The following is a 25,446-nucleotide window of genomic DNA, read 5'->3' on the forward strand; positions in this document are numbered from 1 at the left end:
CCAATTTTAAAATTATTATTTTTTAATGTGATCTCTAACTTTCAATATTTTATATTTTATACTATTCACTTGTGTTATTTGAGGTTTGTCAACTAATTAATTTAAAATAATTTTAATTTGGAAACTTGCAATTAATTTTAATAGGAAAATCATTTAATTTATAAATTAATGTATATTAGCAGTAATGATTGAAAATTGGTATTCAGTAAAAAATGGATGGTAAAAATGTAAACATTTAAATTAAAAGCTAAGAATTAAATAGAAATAAATAAAAAGGGTAGTTTTTCAAAAGAAAAATAGTAGTTTTTCAAAAGAAAAATAGTAGTTGTAATTCTGTGATTGGTCGATATGCCCATTATCGTCGTAAAATCATGAAAGTCAAATAGTAATTTTTATGGATTAATCCATCCATCGAGTAATTTCGAGGGTAAGGAAAATTGGACTTGGGACTTAGACTCGGGAATCCATGTTTGCAAAGTCGTCTGTACCTTCCCGGTTCTCTTCCAGTTGAGTTGCTGCAACCTACTCTCGTTTCGCGGTCTTTCCTCTGACACTCGCTCTCAAACCTCTATCTGGCCGTCAATGGCGGCTTCAGTTTCCTCCAAGGAATCAACGCTTAGGGACGCATTCGGAAATGTTCTATCCTTCCTCATTCTCATCTTGATCGGCGTTCTCGCATTCTCAATTCGGCTTTTCTCTGTAAGTTTTTCGATCTCTTATTTCTCCTCGACTCTTGATCTGAAACTCTCTTAATTATTCATCTGGATCGACGACAAAGCCGAGTACAGAAACGATGGTTCGGATTAAGGATCCACGTTTTGTCCGCTCGTTGTAAATTATTGCTCGAATGCTACATCTGTCTCTTTTGTCTATACGACACGAGGATTTTTGTTTATAGAGGGTCCAGAGTCTGTAATTTGGTTGACTTTTTGATTATGTTATGTTAGTATAAGTGTTTAGTCACATTGTTTCGTGCAATGATTTGCAGGTGATAAAGTATGAGAGTGTTATTCACGAATTTGATCCTTATTTTAATTACAGAGTTACTCAGGTTTGTTTTCTGACGAAGACTTGTTCATTTTATCGCTTATACGAATTTCTTACAATGAAGGCTAGGGATTACGGGCATAGTATGCTAGCCTTGCTCGATAATCTTGCATGCCATCCTCTTCAAATTACATCCACAGCTGCACCGGAAGATGATTTCTGTGTTTTTCTTTTCAGTATCTTTCAAAGAAGGGAATTTATGAATTTTGGAACTGGTTTGATGATCGGACCTGGTAAGTTTTACATTGTTGGGCAGCAAATTCTCAGAGCTAAGTCTTCATGCATCGGACTTTCGTTTCTTTTACTCTAACAGCTGTAAAGCGGTTTCGTCCGTCAATGTTCTTTAGGTATCCTCTTGGGCGAGTAATTGGTGGAACCGTTTATCCCGGTCTCACACTAACTGCAGGCACATTATGGCGGTGTGTATTTGAGAACTTAAATTAATTGATTCACAAATATCAATCCTTCTAATCATCTCACCTGTCTATCAGTTAAGGAGACAAGCATTCCTTACCGATGCCTCTTCTTAACGAGGTGGAAGAAATTATAATCCTTGTTATTAGTGCCCTATACCGATTAATGTTCTCTTTATTGCTTTCTGCTAGGGTATTAAATGCCATGAACATTCCTTTGTCTGTGGAAACTGTTTGTGTATTCACTGCACCCATATTCTCTGCTTTTGCTTCATGGGCAACTTACCTGTTAACAAAGGTTTGGATTCCTGCAACGTGCCATATTTTTTTTGAACATCATGCTCTCTGATTGTCAAAATAATCCCCCAGTGCTATTTCTCAGGAAGTTAAAGGTGCTGGTGCTGGATTGACAGCTGCAGCTCTTTTAGCCATGGTATTTACACATCACTGGTATTTGTAAAACTATGAATCTCCACTTCGCAATAACATCAAACACCAACCATTTGACATTTCCCTATTCACTATAACTTTGGACATTTTAAGTTTTATTCATTTATTTGCCACACCCAATCAGTTAATTGTAGCGACCTTAAGCTCAGTATGGCTGAGTGCTCAGATTGTTAGTGTTTCTTATTGAAATGGTTACTCCTCATTGCTAATAACCCATACCTCCACAAAGTTTGATCTACGTCCAATTTCTATCATTCTATTTTTAATGGCATGGTCAATATGTCTTGTATTTGTCGTGTTGCTTTCGTATGAACCAAGTCCCAATGTAAATTTGCTGCAAAATCTCAAAACTCTTCCCTGCACGGAGGCTGCTGGACCAGAATACATTCTAGATCATGTTTGTTTAATAAGAAATGTGGGCTTGTTTAAAACTTTCCAATGCATGTATGTGAAAATACATACTTTAGTTGCTGCTACATTTTTTTTTCAGGTTCCGTCATATATATCGCGGTCTGTAGCTGGCAGCTATGACAATGAAGCTGTAGCTATATTTGCTCTGATCTTCACTTTCTATCTTTATTTAAAGGTCAGGTTTTGTTATATGAGTAAAATGTAAATTTGTCCAGGATAGTGGCATGCTTAATTTAATGGTGATCAAATATTATTTCTAAATAAGTTGATTTGCTGTAGTCAGATTGAGTTACTGTTCAATGAATTCATCTGTATGATGCTTCTCAGATGCTTAATTTCATATACCATATTCTTATTATTATATTCATTATTATTATTTTAATAGGAAGCAAAGTTCATTGATGCATGAGACGTACATTGTTTTATTATGTTCTACTTAATCATACTGAATTGGTTGCATATGAAATGCAGACATTGAATACGGGATCCCTTTTCTATGCCACTTTAAACGCCATTGCATATTTCTACATGGTAAGACTTGCATTCCTGTTCTGTTGATACCTTTATTTGTGCTTCATCATTTTATAATTTTAGTCTTATTTATCTTATTTGCGTTCCCATGAGTTTCATATTTTTCTTTTCGGCTTCTTCTTCTATTTATTTATTTCTTCATGTCCCTCTCCCTTCAGGTTTGCTCTTGGGGAGGTTACACATTCATTATTAATCTTATTCCGATGCATGCACTTTTGTGCATTGTAACTGGACGCTATTCTTCTCGATTGTACATTGCATATGCTCCGTTTGTAAGTGTCGACTGGCTTAACTTGGAGTGTCTGTTTCTGATGATTTTTTTTGTGTGTGAAGATTTTGAACAAATTACTAAAAATGCAAAACCATAATACCCTGTAAAAAGTTAACCTTTGTGCGTGATTCATTAGCTCATCTTGCAATACCGAATTTCACAATTCAGGTTGTCTTGGGAACATTGTTGGCTGCACTGGTGCCAGTTGTTGGATTTAATGCAGTGATGACATCAGAACATTTTGCGTCATTTTTGGTTAGTATTGTTCCTGGTACATTGATTAACGGTGTCTAGTAATTATTTTTGGCAAATTGTCTTGTTAGTGCTCAAATTTGGTTTTCATACTGCCTTTAACTTAGTTGTATGATTGAAGCATTTAATTGCACTTTGCTCTTTTTTTCTTTTGTTATTATTGGAGGACATTAATTTGTAGTACCCTTAAACAATGAGTATTCTATATTATGACTTTCATAAAACAAGAGCTCTCAAGTACAAACAAATTTTTAAATATCAACAAGAAGATTTATGGCTATTTGTGTTGAAGTTTTTTGTTTGTTTGTTTTCTTTTTCATTTGTCTTAATATTTCATAAGTGTTTAATAATTCAGCAATAATCTAGTCTCTTAAAATTGTTTTGTTGATGACTTGTTTCCTTAACGTTCCTGGTTTTGTTTTAGGTTTTCATCATTATCCATGTGGTGGCTCTTGTTTATTATATCAAGGGAATTCTCTCCCAGAAGATGTTTAAAGTAGCTGTTACTCTCGTCGTATCGATTGGGCTGTAAGCTTTCTATGCTCTCCCTCCCCCCACAAAAATAAGCTCCCAAAACCCCACTGCTGAGGTCGTTGCAGGAGGAATGTGTAATTGACCTCCATCTTCTTTTTTCATTCTTCAGGGTAGTTTGTTGTGCAGCCGTTGTGGTTCTTGTAGCTCTTGTTGCTTCCAGCCCAACCATGGGGTGGAGTGGGCGTAGTTTGAGCCTTCTAGATCCGTAAGAAACCAGCTCACAGAATCATGTTGTCTTTATTTTAATTTATTAATGAATTTTCTGATAGTTGAATGGATCATATTTGATAGTGATGTAGCTGAGATTTGATCCTTCATATATTATATATATATATATATATATATAAACAATTATATATATATATATATATAAACAATTATGCAAATTGGTACATCTGATCTCTTGGCTGCTATTCTTATGTAACACATAGTTGATCCTACGTATCTTATTTGTTTTTTTGGCCTTTGTCTATCCTTGAGTTATTGGTATGTAAAACATGAGTTGTGCACTTGTGTTCCACTTTAACGCTTTAGCACTTAAACATTTCAACTTTTTCCTTTTATTTTCCTCCCCTTTCTTTTTGGAAGTAACTGTTATATTTTCAGGAATAGTTATCGATGATATCATTGGCATGAGGAAGTGTCTCTTTACAGTCTACGTTAATGATCTAATATTTTATTTTCTATCTTTATTTCCTGAAACACTCCACTCATATATTTTTGCTCCAATCGAACAGAACTTATGCAAGCAAGTACATTCCGATAATTGCTAGTGTTAGTGAGCATCAACCACCTACTTGGCCTTCTTACTTTATGGACATCAATGTTTTGGCATTCTTGGTTCCAGCTGGTATCATTGTACGTATTTTTTTAGTGTATTTGTTCTTTTTAAAATGTTTCAATCATCTGAAATCTTACCAAGGTTCCTTCTTTTGATAGGCATGCTTTTCGCCATTATCTGATGCTAGCTCATTCGTAGTTCTCTACATTGCAACAGCAGTGTACTTCTCTGGAGTTATGGTCAGAATCATTTTCTGACATCCAAAATGAAAATTTAATTATTTAATGCCCATCATTTACCTTTTAACATATCTGTATTTGGATGATACTACAGGTGCGTCTTATGCTTGTACTTGCCCCAGCAGCATGCATTATGTCTGGAATTGCACTTTCTCAAGCCTTTGAAGTTTTTACTCGGTCTGTTAAGTTTCAGATGCCTGGTGAAGCGCTGGATGCACAAGAAGTAAGCAAATTTTATTCCCATGATGTTGGTCATGTCTGTGGTTTGTCCTTTCTTCTTCTTCTTCTTTTTCTTAAAAGACCATCGAAATAGTTCTAATACTGGTCCTTGGGTCTGACAATTAAGGTGGGAGATACCATCCCTGATGCCACTGTAGCACAACATGATGTGGTGAAACCTGAAAAAAGTGAAGATAAAGTTAAAGAACGTCCCTCAAGAAGGAATAGAAAGAAGGAAAAGGAGCCCGTTGAAAAGCCTTCTCTCAAGTCCCAAATCCGTAAAAGGCTGCTAGTTTTACCTTTTGTGACATCTATCATTGCTCTTTTCTTACTTGTTTTGCTGGGTGCCTTTTATGTGGTAAGTTGAACATNTGGTAATGTTTGCTTTTAAGAAAAAGTATTTCTCTAACCCCCCCCCACACACACACACACACACAAAAGAAAAAAAGATAGCAGTGCTGATTGGTGCTGCTCATTAAGTCTTAATTATGTTCAGTTGTTCAATTATATTGATAACTTTCTTTAATGGCTTAATTGAGTTAATTCTATCTCCAAGAATTGTATAAGAATTAACGGGACTTGAAAGGTAGATAACAAACTTGAAATAAAGAAGGGATTAAGCGATATAGGCTCTTCATAGGTGAAAAATTAAATGTGAAATGGAAATAGTGGTTGGCTGTGACTGAAAAGAAAATCAATTGTTGCTGGGAGGGAGAACTCTTGAACTTCCTGTGCTTCTGGTCGCTTCTAACTTGATTTCATCTTAATTGAGGGAACTTATTGCTACTTGTAACAAATTCATTTGGTTTAAACTATAGTAATAACTCTTCGTGGAAATTACAAATATTACAAGTTTTTCATTGTCAAATATTTTAGGGTCAAAAAGTTGTCTTGTGAGATTAGTTGAGATGCATGTGGTGTGGTTTACCATCCACAAATGTAAAAATAACCTATCCTTTCTTCCTTTTCTTGATTTATTCTTGCGTTCTTTGAGTTAAACACACGATGGTAGTCTAGATACTTGTGCGGTAAAAGTGGATATAGTGGCAGATTTAATTACATTTAGTAAAGCACTATAAATTAATAAAATAATAGTAATAATAATATCAAAGTTGAATGTGAGCAAATATGTGATGTTTTCAAATTTATGGCTTTACACTTTACTTACAAATATGTGCAAAGGAACAACTATGTTAGTCCAAGCTTGCTCTTTTATAGCACATAAAACAGGAAACTATTTTCTTGCTTCTTCCCCTCCTTGTTCTCCTTTTCTCCTACAATATTTATTTACAGACTTGGTTTTCTTGTTTATGGGCTGTTGTAGGTTCATTGTGTTTGGGCAGCTGCAGAAGCTTACTCAGCCCCTTCTATTGTTTTAACTTCTCGAACCCGTGACGGTCTCCATGTTTTTGATGACTTTAGAGAAGCTTATGCGTGGTTAAGCCACAACACTGAGGTTGATGATAAAGTAAGTTTCTGCTTTTTCTTATGTTCCTACATTGATATTTTTAGTGTTCCCAAGAGCCTACTAAGTTTGTGGATAAACTATCATAGGTAATAATTTTTCTGTGGTCTTGTTGCTTCTTGTTCAAACATGTTCCCCAGGTTGCGTCATGGTGGGACTATGGCTATCAAACTACTGCTATGGCTAATCGCACTGTCATTGTTGACAATAATACCTGGAACAATACCCATATTGCAACCGTTGGTACTGCTATGTCTTCTCCTGAAAAGGCAGCCTGGGAAATTTTCAATTCCCTGGATGTGAAATATGTGCTTATTGTCTTTGGAGGTTAGCTTGTACCCCTATGAATGACTATACCTTGTTTCTTGGAGTTGTATGAATTTTGTTTAGTCAATTCAGTTAAGTTTTTCATTTGGATGTAATTAACTACATCTTCAATTTTTTTTTATAGTTAAAGTTGAATGGCTATGAGTTTGTTAAAAATACAAGCCAAAAGATTAATGTACTTAAATTTACATTAATAGCATGATAAACTAAGAAGTCTTTAAGCCTTATTTTAAGAAACTGTGTTGTTCCAAGAATTGAAATGGAAGTGGTGGATTGGAGATTAATTTAATCATTATGAGGTTTTTCGGGACAGTTGGACTGAAGTGGAATTAGGCAGATCCTGGGGTATCCTAATTCTATGGGATGAAAGCAGGATTAAACTAGTTGAAGTGTTGAAAGGAGGCATTTGTTTATACTAAAAAATGGTTCTAACTGATAAGGAGCTGTGTGATTACTAATATTGATGGGCCTACGGAATGTTGGGGAGTCATTTCTAGTGGTTGGAACTAGAAAGCCTATTAGGATACTGTCTAGGAGTTATACTGGAGGAGACTTTAATGTCACTTGGTGGTCTCATGAAGAATTATGTAGAGGAAGGTTACCTCTTTTTCATCCTTATATCCTTGCTACACTTTTGTCCAATTGGAGAAGTTTGTTATAATTCACTTGAATTGGGACATCTTCTCTCTCTCTCCATTTCACTCACTGTCCTCACTCGATTCTCCTCTCTCCATCCCACTCTTAGTTTGAAAAAAGAGACTTTAAACTTAGTTTTTCGTTCTCTCTTTAACTTTTTGCTATTTTTTAAGTCCAAGTTTCTTACCATGGGACAACTAAACTTCATTTTCTTCCATGAAGGTTTATAATTGTGTATATATACACGTGCCTATATTTTTATGTAGTTTCTTTTGTACATAGTATGCCTCTCTAAAATGTGCCTTCTTTTCCCCTTGCCCTTTAGTACGTGGCGCTTTCAAAAACACTACTAGATAGAGGAAAATATTGAGGGTTGGGACGGCTTCAAAATTAATGAAGAGGGAGTTAGCCTGGTGGCTGCTTGAAGAAAAGATGTTGAAAAGGAAATCATTCATATTTTCACCAAGTTATATAAGAAAGAGGATTCCCAAAGAATTTAATTGGAGCCTTTATTAATGGTTGTTTGAATATGGTAGCTGGGGTTATTGCTGTTACTGTAAGCTTGGTTAGCTGGGAGATTAAACTAGGTATTCCTTTAACAAAATCACCAAGACGGGAGGAAAATCTTTAAATTTAACCTTGGAAAAGCTGCGATAAGGGAAAATCTAGCTAGTCCTGTGTCTATCCATCGAGAAGAAAATAGCTAACCCTGTGGAAAAGAAAGAAGAAAGCTCGTAGGGGGATTAGATAGGGTGACTTCCCATTCCCATTTTATGTCTACTAGTTGGGATGTTCTATGTATTGGCTGACTACGGTAATGTTTGGACATTCACGCATTTGGGACCACCTCACGTTGCACATTAGAAGCTCTTCCCCTATTGCATTTAGGTGTGCCTTGCATGATAATCCTAGAAAACTTGACTTTTAGAACCGTATTTTGGAGAAAATTTTGACAAATTTGGGGAGGAGGAAATTCTGTTCATTAAGGGAGCGTGGTTGACTCTTTCTAGTTCTGTTCTTTCAAGTCTTCCAATGTACCCTGTCCTTGATCCTTTTGTCAAGGAAGGCAACGCTAGGTTTAGAGAAAAATGAGTTAATCTTTTTGGTGATAGTGAAGGGCAATTGAAACATTTGATTGACTGGTATACAGCCTCCAAGATTTTGGTATGTGGAGGTTCAGGAGCCGGGAATCAGAAATCAGAGTATAAAGAATGAGGCATTTATGACAAAATGATTGTGGATATTTTGAAAAGAAACAAGCGAGTTGTGGCATAAGACTTAGTAATATTCATGATGCATGAACACCGATGGACTACAAAATATAAAAAATCATGGTCTGCCACAAATGTACTACTTAATATTAAGAAAACGTGGAGTACCAGGAGTCCTTGAATCACTAGCCCTTTTGGCTCTTGTGGCATATCCTCCATCATGGCCCATTGGATGAGTTTTCGTTGTAATTCCTACGGCTAGGTCTTCTTTTTTTAATTTCATATTATCAATGAAATTCTCTATGGATGTTTCCCTTTCAAAAAAGAAAAAAAGGTCAGAAAACCTCTTTCTGGAATGACACTTGGGTTGTAAATTTGCCTCTTTCCATTATATTTCTTCGGTTAGATTTTTTTCAGCGCAAGAAAACCTCTTATTTTCATGTTTTTTTTTTTTAATTTTTAAAGGATGTATATATTTTTGCAAGGGATCGCTTATTTTCATGCCTAAACTCACTCTTGGAAAACTGTCGCAATGAGAAATTAACGCTATGAGAAACTGGAAGATGTTAGGTTCTAGTAGAGGCGATTGATGACTTTGCTCTTGATAGTGGAGAAAGTATTTCTTTGAAAGTTGGTTCCTTCAGGTGTTTCCTTGTTCAAGTCCCTTATTCTATGAACTAACAACCACCTGGTTGCAAGTGAATGTCTTGATGTGGATTCCTCATTTGGGAGGTATTAATGCTGCAAACTGATTTAAAAGAAAATGTCCCCATATTGCACTAAGCCCAAACTATTGGATTGCAGACCGCTCACAGAGTAGGAAATGTTGTGAATTCTTGTTCTGAAAAAGTTAAAGCGTAAATTTATCATTCTTGAAATTGATCATAGAAAAATATACACTTTTGCTGAATCATCTTAACAACTGAAAATATTTGTTCTGATTTCTTTGCTGTCTCTGCAGGTTTTGTTGGGTACCCAAGTGATGATATCAATAAGTTCTTGTGGATGGTTCGTATAGGAGGTGGTGTATTCCCTCATATCAAGGAACCGGATTACCTAGTAAGTGGTCTTCTTCTTCTTCTTTTTTCTTTTAAGGCACTTTTAAGTCCATATTTCTCTATTGTATGTTCACACACTGAAACTTGGTGCTTTTTGACTTGGTTGAAGTCTAGTTTGTAAACAAAATTCTCTAACCTCTAATTTGTCTTCTCCCTTTTCTTTCTTTGTAAAGAGAGATGGTCAGTATCGCATTGATTCTCAGGCCACTCCAACAATGCTAAATAGTCTCATGTACAAACTCTCGTACTACAGGTTTGTAATTATTTAGTGCAGCTAATGATTTGTTAAATACGCATTGTTTCTTTCTTGGTTTTTATAGTTCTTTTTTCACCGTTATAATTCTTATTCTTTTCTGTTCTTTTGGCTTCAGGTTCGTGGAGACAGATGGTAAAGGATATGACAGGGTGAGGCAGACAGAAATTGGGAAGAAATATTTTAAACTTTCGCATTTTGAAGAGGTAAACAATAAAATCTTCCATAGAGGAAAGAACAATTTTTTTCGTGATAGAAAATTTGATTCAAGAAATTCCTTCCCCCGGGGGTAGGAGGGAGGGAGGGGGTTATAAGATGGAGGAGACTTGTACCAAGAGCTAAGTAACGAACATTAAACTACTAGAAAAATGGAACTATCCATTTGCTTCACTTTGAAGAGTCTCTTGTTTTTCTCTCCAACCATTTATCTTCGCTTCTTTGTAGCAGTTCCACTTAATCCAAGTTGTCAGATCCAATTTTATCATATTTTTGCAACAGTCTTAATGAAGTCAATGAGTTGTAACTTATTAAGTAGTTTTCAGTTTTTGTGACCAGCTGTACATATTTACAAGTTGCTATGCACTGTACTATCATGGGGTTTTTGATGTGAATATGGATCTTTTTAGGTATTCACCACTCACCATTGGATGGTAAGAATCTACAAATTGAAATCTCCAAAGAACAGAATAAGGGGAAAGACTAAAAAGTCGAAGACGGTATGTATACTTCAAGTGCTGTTCACTTGGTTGACCTGACACCAATTTTGCATCCTTTAATTATTGCTATTTGATGGTTATCGATTTGCAGAAATCCAGTTCAACTGCCAGTTCGAAAAGAACAGGAATAAAAAGGAGAAATCCGTGGCACTGAAAGATCAGCTTATGATGATGGGATAACTTTCAGAAAGGATGTTAGCTACATATATATTTGACAACCTTGGCAGGTACATGTTGAGGCATAGTATGATAATTTCTAGCGGACGGCGAAATTTTGTAGTCTTATCATATATTTTTCCCTTTGCTAAATCCACGTTTTAACAGGATCTAATTTAAATTTTGATAGCCGACGGATCTTTTTACGCACTTTCTTGGGTCTTTATTCATCAAATTTCTCATCTTCGCTTTAATATTAGCTCACAAAGAACCATCTTCTACTTTGATATGCCTAACCAGAACAACTGCTATGACTGATAGTTCGCTCTGTCTATTTTTGTTGAAAGCTCCCATTTTCTTTTCCATTTCCTTGATTGGTTTTCGGTCGAAAACGTAACGAAACGACGTGTTTGCAGCTATTGATGAATTCAAATAATAGATTCCGAATATTTTGAGCATGAAAAATGTTTTGGCTATTGTTTCCGAGTCGACTTATCCGGTCCATCAGTGTAGCCATTGGTTGGACTTCGGACAGAGGATGATAGATGGAATTGGAACCAAACTTAGCTTCAGTGTCAACACATTCCCAACTGTTGTTGAAGTTAATTGTGAACGATCGTTACGAGTCCTTTCGATGCCAGCATGGTTGACTTTCAGTAAATTAAACATTCCTATGAATGTTGAATTATTCACATTCTTTTAGTAGGAGCTTTATTTATCAAGTAGTCCCTTTGAGCCTGGTCGTAGTTAAAGCTTCAGGCCCTCCAAAGTCCAAAGCAGAAGGTTTGTGAATTGTCTAAGTTTTTAGTTCAACTAATAATACAGAGTAGGAGAAAGAATGACGAAAGCAAGAGATGGCCTGACATCGGGGTTTGCCAAATGCTAAGAGAGGACGCCTCACATATGGGTAGCAATAGATAGGGCCTTAACCTTGAAGTAACCTCGAATGTCATAACTTTTGTCTGACCTATGGTAGATCAATATGTTCGATAGAATTCTAAAGTTGAGCTATCGTTTCAGCACCCTAATTCTCTTTTGGGCATAGTGTGGTGAAATATTATTTTATGAAAGAGATTTAAAACATAGTTTTATTAGAAAAATAAAAAAAAAATTCTTTAAATTCAATATGAGTGAACTTGGATTTATTTCTAACTTCTACAAGATTGATTCTTTAATATAATTTTGTAATTTTTTAAAATTGGATTCAGATAGGGATACAAAAGGCTGGTATATTTCTCCAATTAAAAATGAAATAAGAATATTTTAGCAATTGATTAAATAAAAATAACAAAATTAAAAAAAAAGGACTACAATCTTTACCAGATAACAGAATTTTTTTCTCCTAATAAATTTGAAATATAAACCAAAATAAAATTTGAGACACATGGACGATGGTATGATTTTTTATTTAAAAAAACAAATTGAGCATTTATGTCTGTAGTGATGGGTTATTTTGTGTCGTGTTTTAAAAAAAAAAATATTTATTTATATATATATATTAATATTTTCTATTTTTTGAAAAGAAGTCAAGAGAACAAAATATTTGATACAGACCGACACATGAAGTATCACACGAGGACGTCGAATCAGAGTGAGTCTTAGAGGCTACCATGTCCAAATTCCGACCGGAAACGTGGCCTGGTTAACCGTTAACCGTTAACCAACGACCTCAGTTTTTTTTTTAAGAGACGCCTAGATTTTTCAATCTCGAATTCAAACTCGAGACGACTGAAAATGAAAGCAAAATCCAAGCTGCGGCAAGCAGTAGACTTGCTTTGCTCTCGAAGCACCGCCACCTCTGAGGCCTACACCCAATTGGTCCTTGAATGTGTCCGTGCAAATGAAATCGACCAAGCTAAGAGACTGCAGTCCCACATGGAACACCATCTTTTCCAACCCCCTGATCCCTTTCTCCACAATCAGCTACTTCATTTGTACGCAAAATTCGGGAAGCTTCGGGATGCCCAAAACCTGTTTGATAAAATGCTTGAAAGGGATGTTTTCTCCTGGAATGCTCTGCTCTCTGCGTATGCTAAATCAGGGTCCATCCCGGATTTGCGGGCGACATTTGATCGAATGCCTTACCGCGATTCAGTTTCATACAATACGATCATAGCAGGTTTGTCTGGAAATAGTTTTCCAAAAGAGTCGCTTGAGCTTTTCAGAAGAATGCAGAGGGAGGGTCTTGCACCTACGGAGTATACAAATGTAAGCGCATTGAATGCATCTGCACAATTGTTGGATTTGAGGCGTGGGAAACAGATTCATGGGAGTGTTATTGTGCATAACTATTTAGGGAATGTGTTCATTTGCAATGCTTTAACAGATATGTATGCCAAATGTGGTGAGATTGAACAGGCAAGGTGGTTGTTTGATCGTCTCACTAACAAGAATTTGGTTTCTTGGAACTTGATGATATCTGGGTATGTAAAGAATGGACAGCCTGAGAAGTGCATTGGTTTGTTACATGAAATGCGCTTGTCTGGTCATATGCCTGATCAAGTTACCTTGTCAACTGTGATCGCAGCTTACTGTCAATGTGGGCGTGGAGATGAAGCAAGAAGGGTATTTAATGAGTTTAAAGACAAGGATATTGTTTGCTGGACAGCCATGTTGGTGGGTTATGCAAAAAGCGGCAGAGAAGAGGATGCACTGTTGTTGTTCAACGAAATGCTATTAGAACACTTTGAACCCGACAGCTACACATTATCCAGCGTCGTCAGTTCATGTGCCAAATTAGCATCTCTATGTCATGGTCAGGCAATCCATGGAAAATCAATTCTTGCTGGGCTTGATAACAACTTACTCGTCTCAAGCGCATTAATCGACATGTATTCCAAATGTGGTTTAATCGAGGACGCAAGGTCAGTCTTCGACGTGATGCCAACTAGGAATGTGATTACATGGAATGCTATGATTGTTGGCTATGCACAAAACGGACGTGATAAGGACACCCTTGAACTCTTTGAAAATATGTTGCAAGAGAAATTCAAACCTGATAATGTTACTTTTGTAGGCGTTTTATCTGCTTGTCTCCATTCTAATTTGATTGAACAAGGGCAGATGTTCTTCGATTCTATAAGCAATCAACACGGATTGACGCCTAGTTCGGATCATTACGCATGTATGGTCAATCTCCTAGGACGTTCGGGTCGCATCGATCAAGCAGTTAATCTAATAAAAAATATGCCCCATGAACCAGATTTCCTGATATGGTCCACACTTCTATCTGTTAGTGCAACAAAGGGTGATGTTGCAAGAGCAGAAATGGCAGGTAGGCATCTCTTCGAATTGGATCCTACCAATGCTGTGCCATATATTATGCTCTCAAATATGTATGCCTCTATGGGTAGATGGAAGGATGTAGCAGCAGTTAGGAGTGTGATGAAGAACAAGAATGTGAAGAAGTTTGCTGGGTACAGTTGGATTGAGATTGATAATGAGGTGCACAAATTCACATCCGAAGATCGAACACACCCAGAAACAGAACAAATCTATGAGGAATTGAAGATATTGATAAGAAAACTTCAAGAACAGGGATTTAGGCCTAATACAAATCTGGTCTTGCATGATGTTGGAGAGGAGGAGAAGTTGAAATCCATATGTTTCCACAGCGAGAAACTTGCGCTTGTCTTTGGTTTGATTAAGAAAGGTAATGGAGTTAGTCCAATAAGGATCATAAAGAACATTCGGATTTGCAGCGATTGCCATGAGTTCATGAAGTTTGCATCTATGAGTATTAGAAGGCAAATAATCTTGAGAGATTCAAATAGATTTCATCATTTTTCAAATGGGAAATGCTCCTGCAAGGATAACTGGTAAGGAATATGCTGCTGTATTCATATCTTGTTGTTTGATGGGTGCTTCTATGGTTTATCTTTCAATGCAGCTGAAACTTTGTTAAGATAATCTAATAGTAGCCCAAGTCCACCACTAGCAGATATTCTCCGTTTTAGCTCGTTATGTATTAGTGTCAACTTCATGGTTTTAAAATGCTTCTACTAGGAGAGGTTTCCACATACTTATAAGGAATGTTTCGTTTCCCTCACCAATTGATATGGAATCTCACAATCCACCCCCTTGGGGCCAGCGTTCTCGCTGACATATCGTCCAGTGTTTGGTTCTGATACCATTTGTAACCGCCCGAGACCACTACTAGTAGATATTGTCTGTTTTACCCCGTTACGTATCGCCGTCAGCTTTACGATTTTAGAACTCAAACTGTTACGAAGAAGTTTCCATATTATTATAAGGAAGGTTACGTTACCCTCTCCAACCGAACGGTGATACGTAATGGACTAAAGCGGTATATGGGCTGCTTTGTTTCTCCTGTTGTCCTGTTTGTTTAAGATTGTGAACATGATGGGTATGAAAACAGTGTTAATTTGTTGCCCATTTCCATCTTCTGTGATTACTTGTTATGAGCCGTTGCTTCCTTCCTGACCCATCAATTTTGTTCCGTCTGAACCGAAATCAGGACAAGAATGTTGAGTTCGCTACACATGCACTCCTTAAACATGTTCTACTTTTTAGTATTATATCTTTTTTTTGTTTTTTTTTTGTTTTTTTTTTTTTTTTAAATTTCTGCTCATTATTTGTATAATCATATTCGGCCTATTACTGCAACAGACTAATTATAGATCTCTGTCTTTTTTATAAGAAAAAAATCTAGCTTTAGTGCAATTATTTATACAATATGATTATGATTATTAGAAGACTTTTTGTATTAAAATTATCTAATTCGAACATAGGTGATGGGCTTTGTAATATTTTTAATTTCAAGAGTTATTTTTTTTGTATGCATTAATATTGGGCCTTTCTTCAATAGGATCTTCACCCAATGTTGAGATTGAAAATATAATTTCAATCCACGTTCGCTAATTTAGAAAATTATTATGAGTTTATAATAAAAAAAAAAAATAATATCTATTCGTTGAGGCTTTTTGGAGAAGCCCAAACCAATGTCATGAAAGCTTATGCTCAAAGTGGACAATATCATATTGAATTTTGCAACTTCTTATAATATTGTACATACTCCAAACAACTGAATGAATTAAGGTAATAACGTTTTACCTATTGAATTAAGTTTGTCCAAAAATTCTAAAATAATTTATGCATTAAAATTTCACGAACCTATTAAATACAAAATAAAAAATTTATGGTTTTATTTGATATTTCTATATCTCATAAATGAATTAATTTTAAAAAAATTGAATAGAACACCAAATTTAAAGTTTAAATGTTTTTAAATAATATTATGAGCCATAACTTTTTAATTTATCCCAACTTTTGAAGAACATGAACTCAATTTGAATTCCTTTTTATAATTGTATAAAAGTTTCGAAACAATCCATTGAAGATCAAGCATAAAATCATGACCCAAACATTAGTTCTATTCTTCAATTATATCTCTATTTTTTTAATTTAAAAAAAAATGAAGAACGCGACAAGGACAAAAATAATATTAGACAGAAAAATAGATAAATTTCTGTCCATTAATGAAATACACACAAAAAAAGAAAAAGAAAAAAAAAAAAAAGAAATTTGGAAAGTAACGAAAAGTAGTGGGGAGTGGGGTGGTCTGCCGTCGGTCGGTCGGCAAGCTGAAAGCAGTGGAGAAAGTCTGCACGTGGGAAGACTTTTAAATAATATTAATAATATATATATATATATATATAGGGTCCCCCCTTACGCATTTTCCTTCTTCCTTCATCTTCAACGCCGCACATACTTTCACGTCCCTACGCTGCCGGCTACCTTCCGACCACCGCCACCGCTCCACGGCCACCCCTACAGTGACCCTTCGCTACAAAGGCCTAAGAATGGTCGAGATTTACTGCAATTTCAAAGTTTATTCATCGTAACGTTGTATGGACTAAGAATGGTTGAGGTTAAAACTTAGAAAGCAAAAAGCCCTCATTTTTTAAAATTAAAAAAAAAGAGTCGTCGGAGAATGACCGTTGTTGGATGATGAAAGTCCCACATCGATTAATATAGGGAATGATGTTTATAATCAAGGAATACTCTCTCTATTGTATGAAGCCTTTTAGGAAGTACAAAACAAAGTCATGAAAGTTTATACTCAAAGTAGACAATATCATACCATTGTGGAGGGTTGTGTTTGTCTAAGAACCGTATCTTATTTTTTATAGCTTTCCGGATCTGAGTGGGACGGCTGAGCCGATGGGACCATACCACACGACCGGAAACTTTTCAGACACCTACTTCCATTTTCACTTCGTCGGCATCCAATTATTACTCACAATCCACATTTTTCCTATTTTATTCTCTTTTTTTTTATTATTATTATTTAAAAATTGACATCAAAATAACAATGATCACTTCTCCATTATTTTAATAAACATGAGTGTTATCTATAATTTGACTTTAAATATATTTATTTTCATAAATCAAATAAATAATACCTTGTTGTACTTTTTATTATTATTATTAAATTGTCGATAGACAAAGAAAAAAGTCGAGCATTGGAAACACGCACTATAAAGATAAAAAAGAAGCTAACTAAACTTGACTACGAAAAAGAACGTTCATTTAATTTGTAGAAATATTAGAAATAAAAAGACATGATATGGCCTTTCTCCATCATCATGTTTTTTAAAAGTTAACTTTGTAATTTCTTGCCATTTTTATTTTTCTAAAATAAATAAACAAATGTAATAATTATTTTAAATCTATATAGTATTTATCACCTCTTTTATTTAATTTTCCTTTTAATATACTTTTTATTAGGATAAAAAGATTTATTTGTACTTTAGCGTCCACTTGGCTAAATGGGGTTTGATAATAGCGCTTTATACTCTATTTAACATGCATGTATTAAGTGATAACTTATTTATCTATCTTTTTCGATAATTATTCGGCCCTTTTTCAAAAAGTCACCAAAATAATAATTATTATTACTACTACACTTTCCTTCTTTATATTTTTTTTAAAATAAAAAATTAACACTTTATTATACTTAATTTCAGTATGTTAATCATTTTGCATGTGTAATTTTGGTGGGTTTAACTTTTGTTCAACAAGTAAATGATTAGTTATAATTTTATTTATCTTTTCTTTGTCTTTTTATGGAAAGTGTTGCTACAAATAATAATTCATTTTTTAAAAAATAAAAAAATAAATATAGAATATTAAAAGTAAACCATTTTTTTATTTTCTTTCCATCGGATGGGTACGGGTCATGGGCCCATGAAGGAAGCCCATGGTGACTAAAATCAACCATTATTCGTTCGATGGAAAAGGGAGAAAAATAAATAAATAAATAAATAAAATTAGGCCATTTAGGANTGTTTAAAAAAAGATTGATGGGGAGAAAATTGTGTTCATGGAGAGAGAAAGAAAGAGAGTCAAAGATTGTCAAAGGCAAAGACTTTAGGATGCAATAAATAATTAAATAATTAAAATAATTTGAAGTAATTAAATAATTAAAATCCAGAGGGCCGCAAATCTTGAAACTATAAAACAAAAAGGAGAAGTGAGAATCCGGGTGGCATCTTTCCACTCTTGGGAAGCTGACCTTGTCTAATTTTAACATCTTGGAAACCGGCAATACCCAGTTACCAGTCATCCCTCCCTTCCCCTCACCTGAAAGCCACGTGCACTCGCCTGACACTGCTGCCGACATTTACTGTTTACCCCGTTCTGTTACTCTGTAAACTCCACCACCGCCACCTCCGCCGTCGGACCGCCGCTACTTAGATTGGCAACTGGAACCACCCCAGCATTGGTCCGGCGCAACCGCCGCGAAGGTTTCCCCGATGGGGCCGAGCTCGATCTCGTCCACGTGCACATTTTTATGACCATCTCAACCAACGATGCATTCCCGTTGATTATTAATTCAACTTGTTCATTCAATGTGTTCACATAGCTAAGCTTCTGTTGACATTTTTTGTTTGGTGAATTAAAGCCTTTGAGGAATTTAAATGTATGCCAATTTATTCACACACCCGTACAACTGGAAAGCTGTTATTTGTCTCTCTCGCTGCATTCTAAATTGCTCTACTTTATGGCCCCCCCTAATTTTGAGTTTAATGTTGTATTTATTCATTTAATTAGGGATTAGGTTAATTAAAAAGTAATTAGCTCCATTTTAAAATATTTGTGAAGAGTTCTTGCCCAAATTCGGGCTCGAACCATGGTGGGAAGCGTTCCTTTCTTTTCCTTTTTTTTTTCACTATCTATGCAGATCTATCAAGGAGAGTCAGACCCCTCAAAATAGCAAGGGATAAAATTACCATTTTGCCCCTCGGTTGACTTTGACTTAACCTTTAGTTCTCCAAGGCATCTCGAGTATTTTTTTTCATTCTACACTTCTTTGAAATTCAACCTATAAGGTCTTCGATTAAATTCCAAAAGTTTAAAAAAATAAGAAAAAGATGAAGAAGAATTACGTACCGATTGAAGTTGGACGTTACGATAGTACGATATGTGAAATCATGGCGATTAAGAACAAATTGGGAGAGAGCATTGGACATAGTCCATACATTTCATGCCAAATAAGTAGAATGTGATAAATGATTCAAATAATTTATTCCACTAATTCTCTCTCTCTTTTTGTTGTTCTTTCAAATCATTTTTGGGTTTCATAGTTAGGTTTAATTGCTGTTCCATTTCTTTTTCTTTATATATATTGGAATTTTACTGTTAGAATCACTAGAGAAGGAAAGAGTTTGGTAATTAGTATTAATCAATTATTCATTTTACTTCACACAAATAATTCAGCCGTCTTCCACTCAATGTTTTGTTCACCAAAATCATCGTTCCTTTATTCTATTTTCTTTCAATGGATCATTACGATCCATATGAATCTTCATGTTTTCCGATTAAATAATTGTAGTAATATAAAAGTAACCTAATAGATAAAAAAAACAAAACAAATTACGTAATAATTATAGTCGATGATGAAAGGTTGAAGCGAACAAATTATTGAACCAAAACAAATTATTTACATTATAAGTTTAAATTATAAGCTTAAAATTAATGGAAGTAAGAGTTAAAGAATAAAACTAGACAACTTTAGGATAAAAAATAATTTCCCCTTTATTATTTATTATATCATTTAGTGTCACTGTTAACTATAGTCTGAGCTATGCTATTATATATACCATTATTTTTGGTTTTAGATTCCAAGTGGACCAATTAGATTATCCTAATTAATATTTCAATTACTTTTGTTTGTGTAACTTATTTTTGGCCCCACGCCCCAACATATTCTCTCTTCTTTATTAATATATGTGTTAAAAAATTATATTCAATGTATAATTAGGGTCGGGATTATTAGACGAACACGACTCTCCACAATGGTATGATATTGTCCGCTTTGAACATAAGCCTCATAACGATGGAGAGAGTATTCTTTGTTTATAAACCCATGATCATTCGTTAGATTAGTGAATGTGAAACTTCCATCATCCAACCGGGATGAAACTAAGTTAAATCACAAATATAGTCTAGTAATTCTTTACCCTTTAAATATTTAAGGATTAAATTTGTAATTTATTTTGGTTTTGAAACATAATATTCCAATGCAAAAACGGGTATTTATATTAAGGGTATTTAAATCTGTAAGTAAAGAAAATAATAAAGTAGCCAAGGAAACAGATCAGAGGTGGTTAATGAAGGAGCTGGGCTGCTGAGAAGCACGTGGCGTTGCTTTTGATGCAATCCAATTATATTGGATCACAAACAACCTTAATTACCTCTGTTTCAACTTTAATTAGGTGTAAACAAATTGTTAAATAACTACGTACTAAGTTTACTATAATGGGAGCCAGTATGAGCGTGGAAGGGGAAGACTTCTCGGTTCTCACCCGTAAACATCTCTAATGTGATTGTTAGATGATGGAAGTCCCACATCGGCTAATTTAGGGAATGATCATGGGTTTATTTATAAGTGAGGAATACTAACTCCATTGGGGTAGCCCAAAGCAACGCCATGAGAGCTTATGCTCAGAGTGGACAATATCATACCATTATGGAGAGTCGTGTTCATCTAACAGTGACATGTCTTACTTGGTAGAAGCTCCTACATGTATCTAACTTTCTCGTTCTTGTCCCGTGGACATCTTTAATGGGGCATGTCTTATTGCGTAGAAGCTTCCACATGCATTCAACTTTCTCATCTCTGTCCCGTGGACATTTCTTGAGGGCATGTCTTGGTTGAAACTTCCACGTGCCATCCAACCTTGTAGTTAAGTAATGGATGAATTTTGAGCTCGAATAATAGGGTTTTGGAGGGGGAGACGATGTGTATGAAATCTGAGAGTGTGTTCACATGGAGTGCAAAAGTTTCCTGTTGTCCACACAAAAACAAAACCAACAACATCAAAAAGTTTCATTTTGTAATAGTCAATGCTCCAAAACCCAATGTTTCATACCCCATCTATATTAAATAATTGTTAAGCTAAAAGGCAAGAACCACATTATTATTATTATTATTATTTTTGTTTTGAAAAAAATACACCGACCACAATCATTTAATTTGATTTAACTGAATTTAAATATAAAATTTAAATTCAAGGTAGAATATAATTTTTATAATTGAACCAATTTAGACTGAAGTTATAAAAATAAAAATAATTTTCTCGTTAATGAAATGGGAACACGGATATATATAATAAATAAATAAAGAAAGGGTATGAAATAAATATAACCCCACAAAAACCCAACTCCCTGAATTATCATTTAAAAATATCACTTTCAAGCACCCACAAGTTTTGACCCAAACAAAACCCTAAAAATTGAAATGTATTTAAAGTAGGAATAAAATAAATACACTTTTTTTATTTATTATTAACCTCAAACTATATTCAATAAATAATTAAAATGGTGATTTATTTATTTATTTTTTATTTATTTGAAACAATGTATAAGGAAATGGATTTGATTTATATATATTATTGAAAAAGAACAATAGATTTTATTCCTAGTGGTGGTTGAGGTAGTTGGGCGCCTTGTTGTGTGGAGACTCCATAGGTTTTATGGCATTTAGATTGTGACGTCATAAATTCAATTAAATCTCCTCTTCAACTAATAAATATTTAATAACTCAACTCTGATTATAACATTATTATTGGAATTCACCGCCCATCATTTTTAATTGATTAAATAAAACAAAAGATTTAGTACTTTTTGGGAAGTGTAGTAAAAAATAATATTATTATTGAGTGAGTGAATGAGTTAATTGATATTTTTGAAGTTGGCGACATGTCGTTTTGCAGGAAATCCAACGCATTCCTAGGCGTCGCCCATGGGAAACAATTAATTAATTAAAAAAAATGAGTTGGATAAATAATGTTAAGAATGTAGTTAGCAAATTGGTCCCGTAATTAGGAGAGTGATTAGACTTAAGCTTCCATTAAACCCCAACATGGTGGGTCTGACTCATTTTAATTAATTAATTAAACTAATTTAAGAAGGGAAAAAGAAAAGGAGGGCTTCTTTTTTTTCTTGATTTTGATCAGATTTTGATGTGACATATGTCTCCTTACTGTTAGAAGAATTACAACGACCTTTGACAATTAAATTCCATTTCAGAAAGTGGAATATATTGTATTAAATATTTGGAGGTATCAGCTGCATAATTAGAGGTAATGGCAATTTTATATGAACAGATTGAGGCGAGATTTATGATTGATTTTTAATTTGATTTATTCTTATTCAACAGATATTACTCACTGATGAACACCTGAAGAACCACTGTATTTGGGTTCATATAATCAATGGGGGGGAAAACGAAAGAACACAGGGGATTTGAAATTTGATGGAAAATGTTTTGTTTTTGATTTGGAGAAGAGGAAGAGAAATCACACATGTAATGGGGGAGGTGGGGGGTTTAATATTGCCATAAGAAAGCTTCGAAGGTTGAAGATGGAGGAGTTATGGAGTCTGTTGAAATCTGGTCTTTGAAGAAGCCATGGCTCTGTTCTTCATCTGCATTGTTGTTAACTCTTTGATACCATGGGTATGAATATAGCCAACCTTCCACTGAGTCGACGAATACGAATTCGTTTCCTAACTCGGCCGTTTCGTAACTCGTTCCTAAACTCGGGAGTTGTACTATTTCACTCAGTTCCTCCGGCGTTGATGGACATAAGGAGGAGGAGGAGGAGGAGGAGGAGGAAGCTGGGGGAGTTGGGATTTCCATGGAGGCGGCTTTGGCGGCTGCGGCTTGAACGTCGCGGGGGGAGTTGGAAGCGGGGCGGGGGAATTGATCGGCGAGTTCAGGGAAGTTGAGAATGGCGGAGTTTCCTTTAATGGTGAGAGCGGCAACGTCGTGGGCACGTGCGGCCATTTCAGGGGTAGAGAAAGTGCCAAGCCAGATCCGACTCTTCTTTCGAGGCTCACGAATTTCGGACACCCATTTCCCCCATGCCCTCATTCGGACCCCACGGAAGAGTGGGTGTTTGGTGTTGCTGTTGTCTCTGGGCCGTTTAGCTCGTTTCCGATTGGAGTCGACCGCCGTACCTGACTGATCACTCTCCCCCAATAGAACCGTGGATAAACTCCCCGACGAAGACGGCGACGGCGAAGGCGACGGCGACGGCGACGGCGAGGAGAAGCTGAACGTTGTAGAGTCATTCTCAATAAGCAGGGGCATCGTAAAACAAAAGATTGGAAGAGGGGGAAGTGTTTAGGGAGAGAGGGAGAGACGTGGGGCATTAGAAGTTAAGTCACCCCTACACGAATGGGTATAAAGAGGTTTATATATAGAAGGAGCCATCAATGCCCTTTGTCACTGTAGCATTTACGATGCAGGGAGCTTGTAATAGGAACGGTTGTACACGAGTACTCCTCCTCATAAATTTTAATAATTTTAATAATAATTTTAATAATAATTTTAATAATATTAATAATAATCTCTCTCTCTCTCCTCCGTCTCCACCCACCACCCTCTTTCCCATCATTCGTAGCCTATCTTTCATTTGTCTCTTACAAATAAAGATCTTAAATATCTATAAATAAATAAATAAATAAATAAATAAATAAATAAATAAATATATAAATAAATAAATAAATAATAGGAAAATATGATAATAGTTAGAGAGGGGAAAGACGGTGACGGAGCATTGAGTTAGGGAGGTGAACCCTCCCAGGCTGGATTAGTCGTGTGGGTCAATTTTAGGGTTTTTTNTTTTTTTTTTTTTTTTTTTTTTTTTTTTTTTTTTTTTTTTTTAAATAAAATAAAATGTGAAAGAAATAAATATTATTTTTATTTTACTTAATTAAAATTAGAGTTTTAATTAAATAAAATTTAAACTTTAAATGATTTACTAAGCTAACTCTCCTCCCTCCCAATAAAAAAAATCCCAAAAGGGTTTTTTTTTAAAAAAAAAAAAATTAATTGTTAATTACTGTTTATTAAAAAAGGATATATATATATTTTTTTAATTTAAATGACGTAAAAATATATGTTTAAACTAGTTGAACTGAAAATAAAGCATATTATTGGGCAGCCATTTGTTTGGCGTTATTTCCTTTTGTATTTTAACCGTCAATTATTGGAAGGTATTTATGCACCATGTACAAATTCAATGCATTTTTTTTTCTTTTCCTTTTAAATTTATCCATTTATATAAATATCTCTATATTATTTTTAGAAGTATTTACAAATTAGATTAAAAAAAAAACATCCTTTTCAAAATTTTGTATATATATACATACAAAATCTTGTAAGTAGATATATTTATAGTAGACGTCAAATGTAAATTTGGATAAATAGTAAAAAAAAATTAAAAAAAAACAATTAATTTTTAAAAGAAATAAATAAAAAGAGGCATAATTAATCCAACACTAGTTTTGGTCTCCCAAACCAAACCATATTGTAAAATTTAATTATATTATTTTTCTAGTAACCGAAGTCGCATGAAATATATTTATATATATTTGAAGTCAGCCTTAGAGCTTAGAGGGCATAACTATACCATATCTTAAAATTAATAAAATAAAAAAAATTAGTCAATTTGTGTCTTTATTTTATTTACTTACTTTCTTGAGTTGAGCAAATCTAGTACTACTAGAATCATGTGCATTTAATTCCCACTCCACTGCCCTACTTACAATTAAATTAAATTAAATTAAATTAAATTACTAATATTTTGCTATGGCTACTATATTAAGGGAAGCAAAATTAAAAATAAATAAATAATTAGATTGTGGAAATTTGATAATTAGATTTGACATATGATTAGCCAACTCAAACAAAGAGACATATAATTAATATATTAAATAAAAAAATGCTAAGTAAATAATTAGGATAATAAATTTTGAGCACTAAAGTCAACATAGGTGATGAGTGAAGTGTGAAAGAATGGTCCTTTTTAATCCATCAACGGCTTACTAAATGTAAGAAGTTCATTAAACTATATAACTTCTAAATTGATGTAAATTTCTCAATCATAGATATTATGAACGAGAACATTATAATTATTTAATAAAATTAATTTCCTATATTATT

General features: G+C 34.5%; 3 protein-coding genes across 3 annotated transcripts; 2 read left to right on the forward strand and 1 right to left on the reverse strand.

Moving 5' to 3' along the window:
* Positions 1 to 429: 429 nt before the first annotated feature.
* On the forward strand, positions 430 to 11,224 carry LOC111780361 (dolichyl-diphosphooligosaccharide--protein glycosyltransferase subunit STT3A-like). The gene is made up of 23 exons (XM_023660737.1): positions 430 to 699; positions 989 to 1,051; positions 1,225 to 1,280; positions 1,395 to 1,466; positions 1,653 to 1,758; positions 1,843 to 1,893; positions 2,401 to 2,496; positions 2,793 to 2,852; positions 3,011 to 3,124; positions 3,292 to 3,378; positions 3,800 to 3,903; positions 4,019 to 4,114; positions 4,647 to 4,767; positions 4,849 to 4,929; positions 5,024 to 5,152; positions 5,276 to 5,506; positions 6,473 to 6,616; positions 6,754 to 6,940; positions 9,749 to 9,846; positions 10,019 to 10,098; positions 10,217 to 10,304; positions 10,725 to 10,814; positions 10,906 to 11,224. Exons 1-23 carry the CDS (start codon positions 583 to 585, stop codon positions 10,966 to 10,968), a joined length of 2,334 nt encoding a protein of 777 aa, XP_023516505.1. The 5' UTR covers positions 430 to 582; the 3' UTR covers positions 10,969 to 11,224.
* Positions 11,225 to 12,512: 1,288 nt separating this feature from the next.
* On the forward strand, positions 12,513 to 14,874 carry LOC111780389 (pentatricopeptide repeat-containing protein At4g02750-like). Its single transcript, XM_023660770.1, has one exon. The coding sequence runs from the start codon at positions 12,705 to 12,707 to the stop codon at positions 14,790 to 14,792; it is 2,088 nt and encodes a 695-aa protein (XP_023516538.1). The 5' UTR covers positions 12,513 to 12,704; the 3' UTR covers positions 14,793 to 14,874.
* Positions 14,875 to 22,627: 7,753 nt separating this feature from the next.
* LOC111780195 (dehydration-responsive element-binding protein 3-like) lies at positions 22,628 to 23,761 on the reverse strand. The gene has a single exon (XM_023660528.1). The coding sequence runs from the start codon at positions 23,587 to 23,589 to the stop codon at positions 22,825 to 22,827; it is 765 nt and encodes a 254-aa protein (XP_023516296.1). The 5' UTR covers positions 23,590 to 23,761; the 3' UTR covers positions 22,628 to 22,824.
* Between the last annotated feature and the right edge of the window lie 1,685 nt (positions 23,762 to 25,446).

This window comes from Cucurbita pepo, chromosome LG18 (genome assembly GCF_002806865.2).
Source record: "Cucurbita pepo subsp. pepo cultivar mu-cu-16 chromosome LG18, ASM280686v2, whole genome shotgun sequence".
NCBI lineage: Eukaryota > Viridiplantae > Streptophyta > Magnoliopsida > Cucurbitales > Cucurbitaceae > Cucurbita > Cucurbita pepo.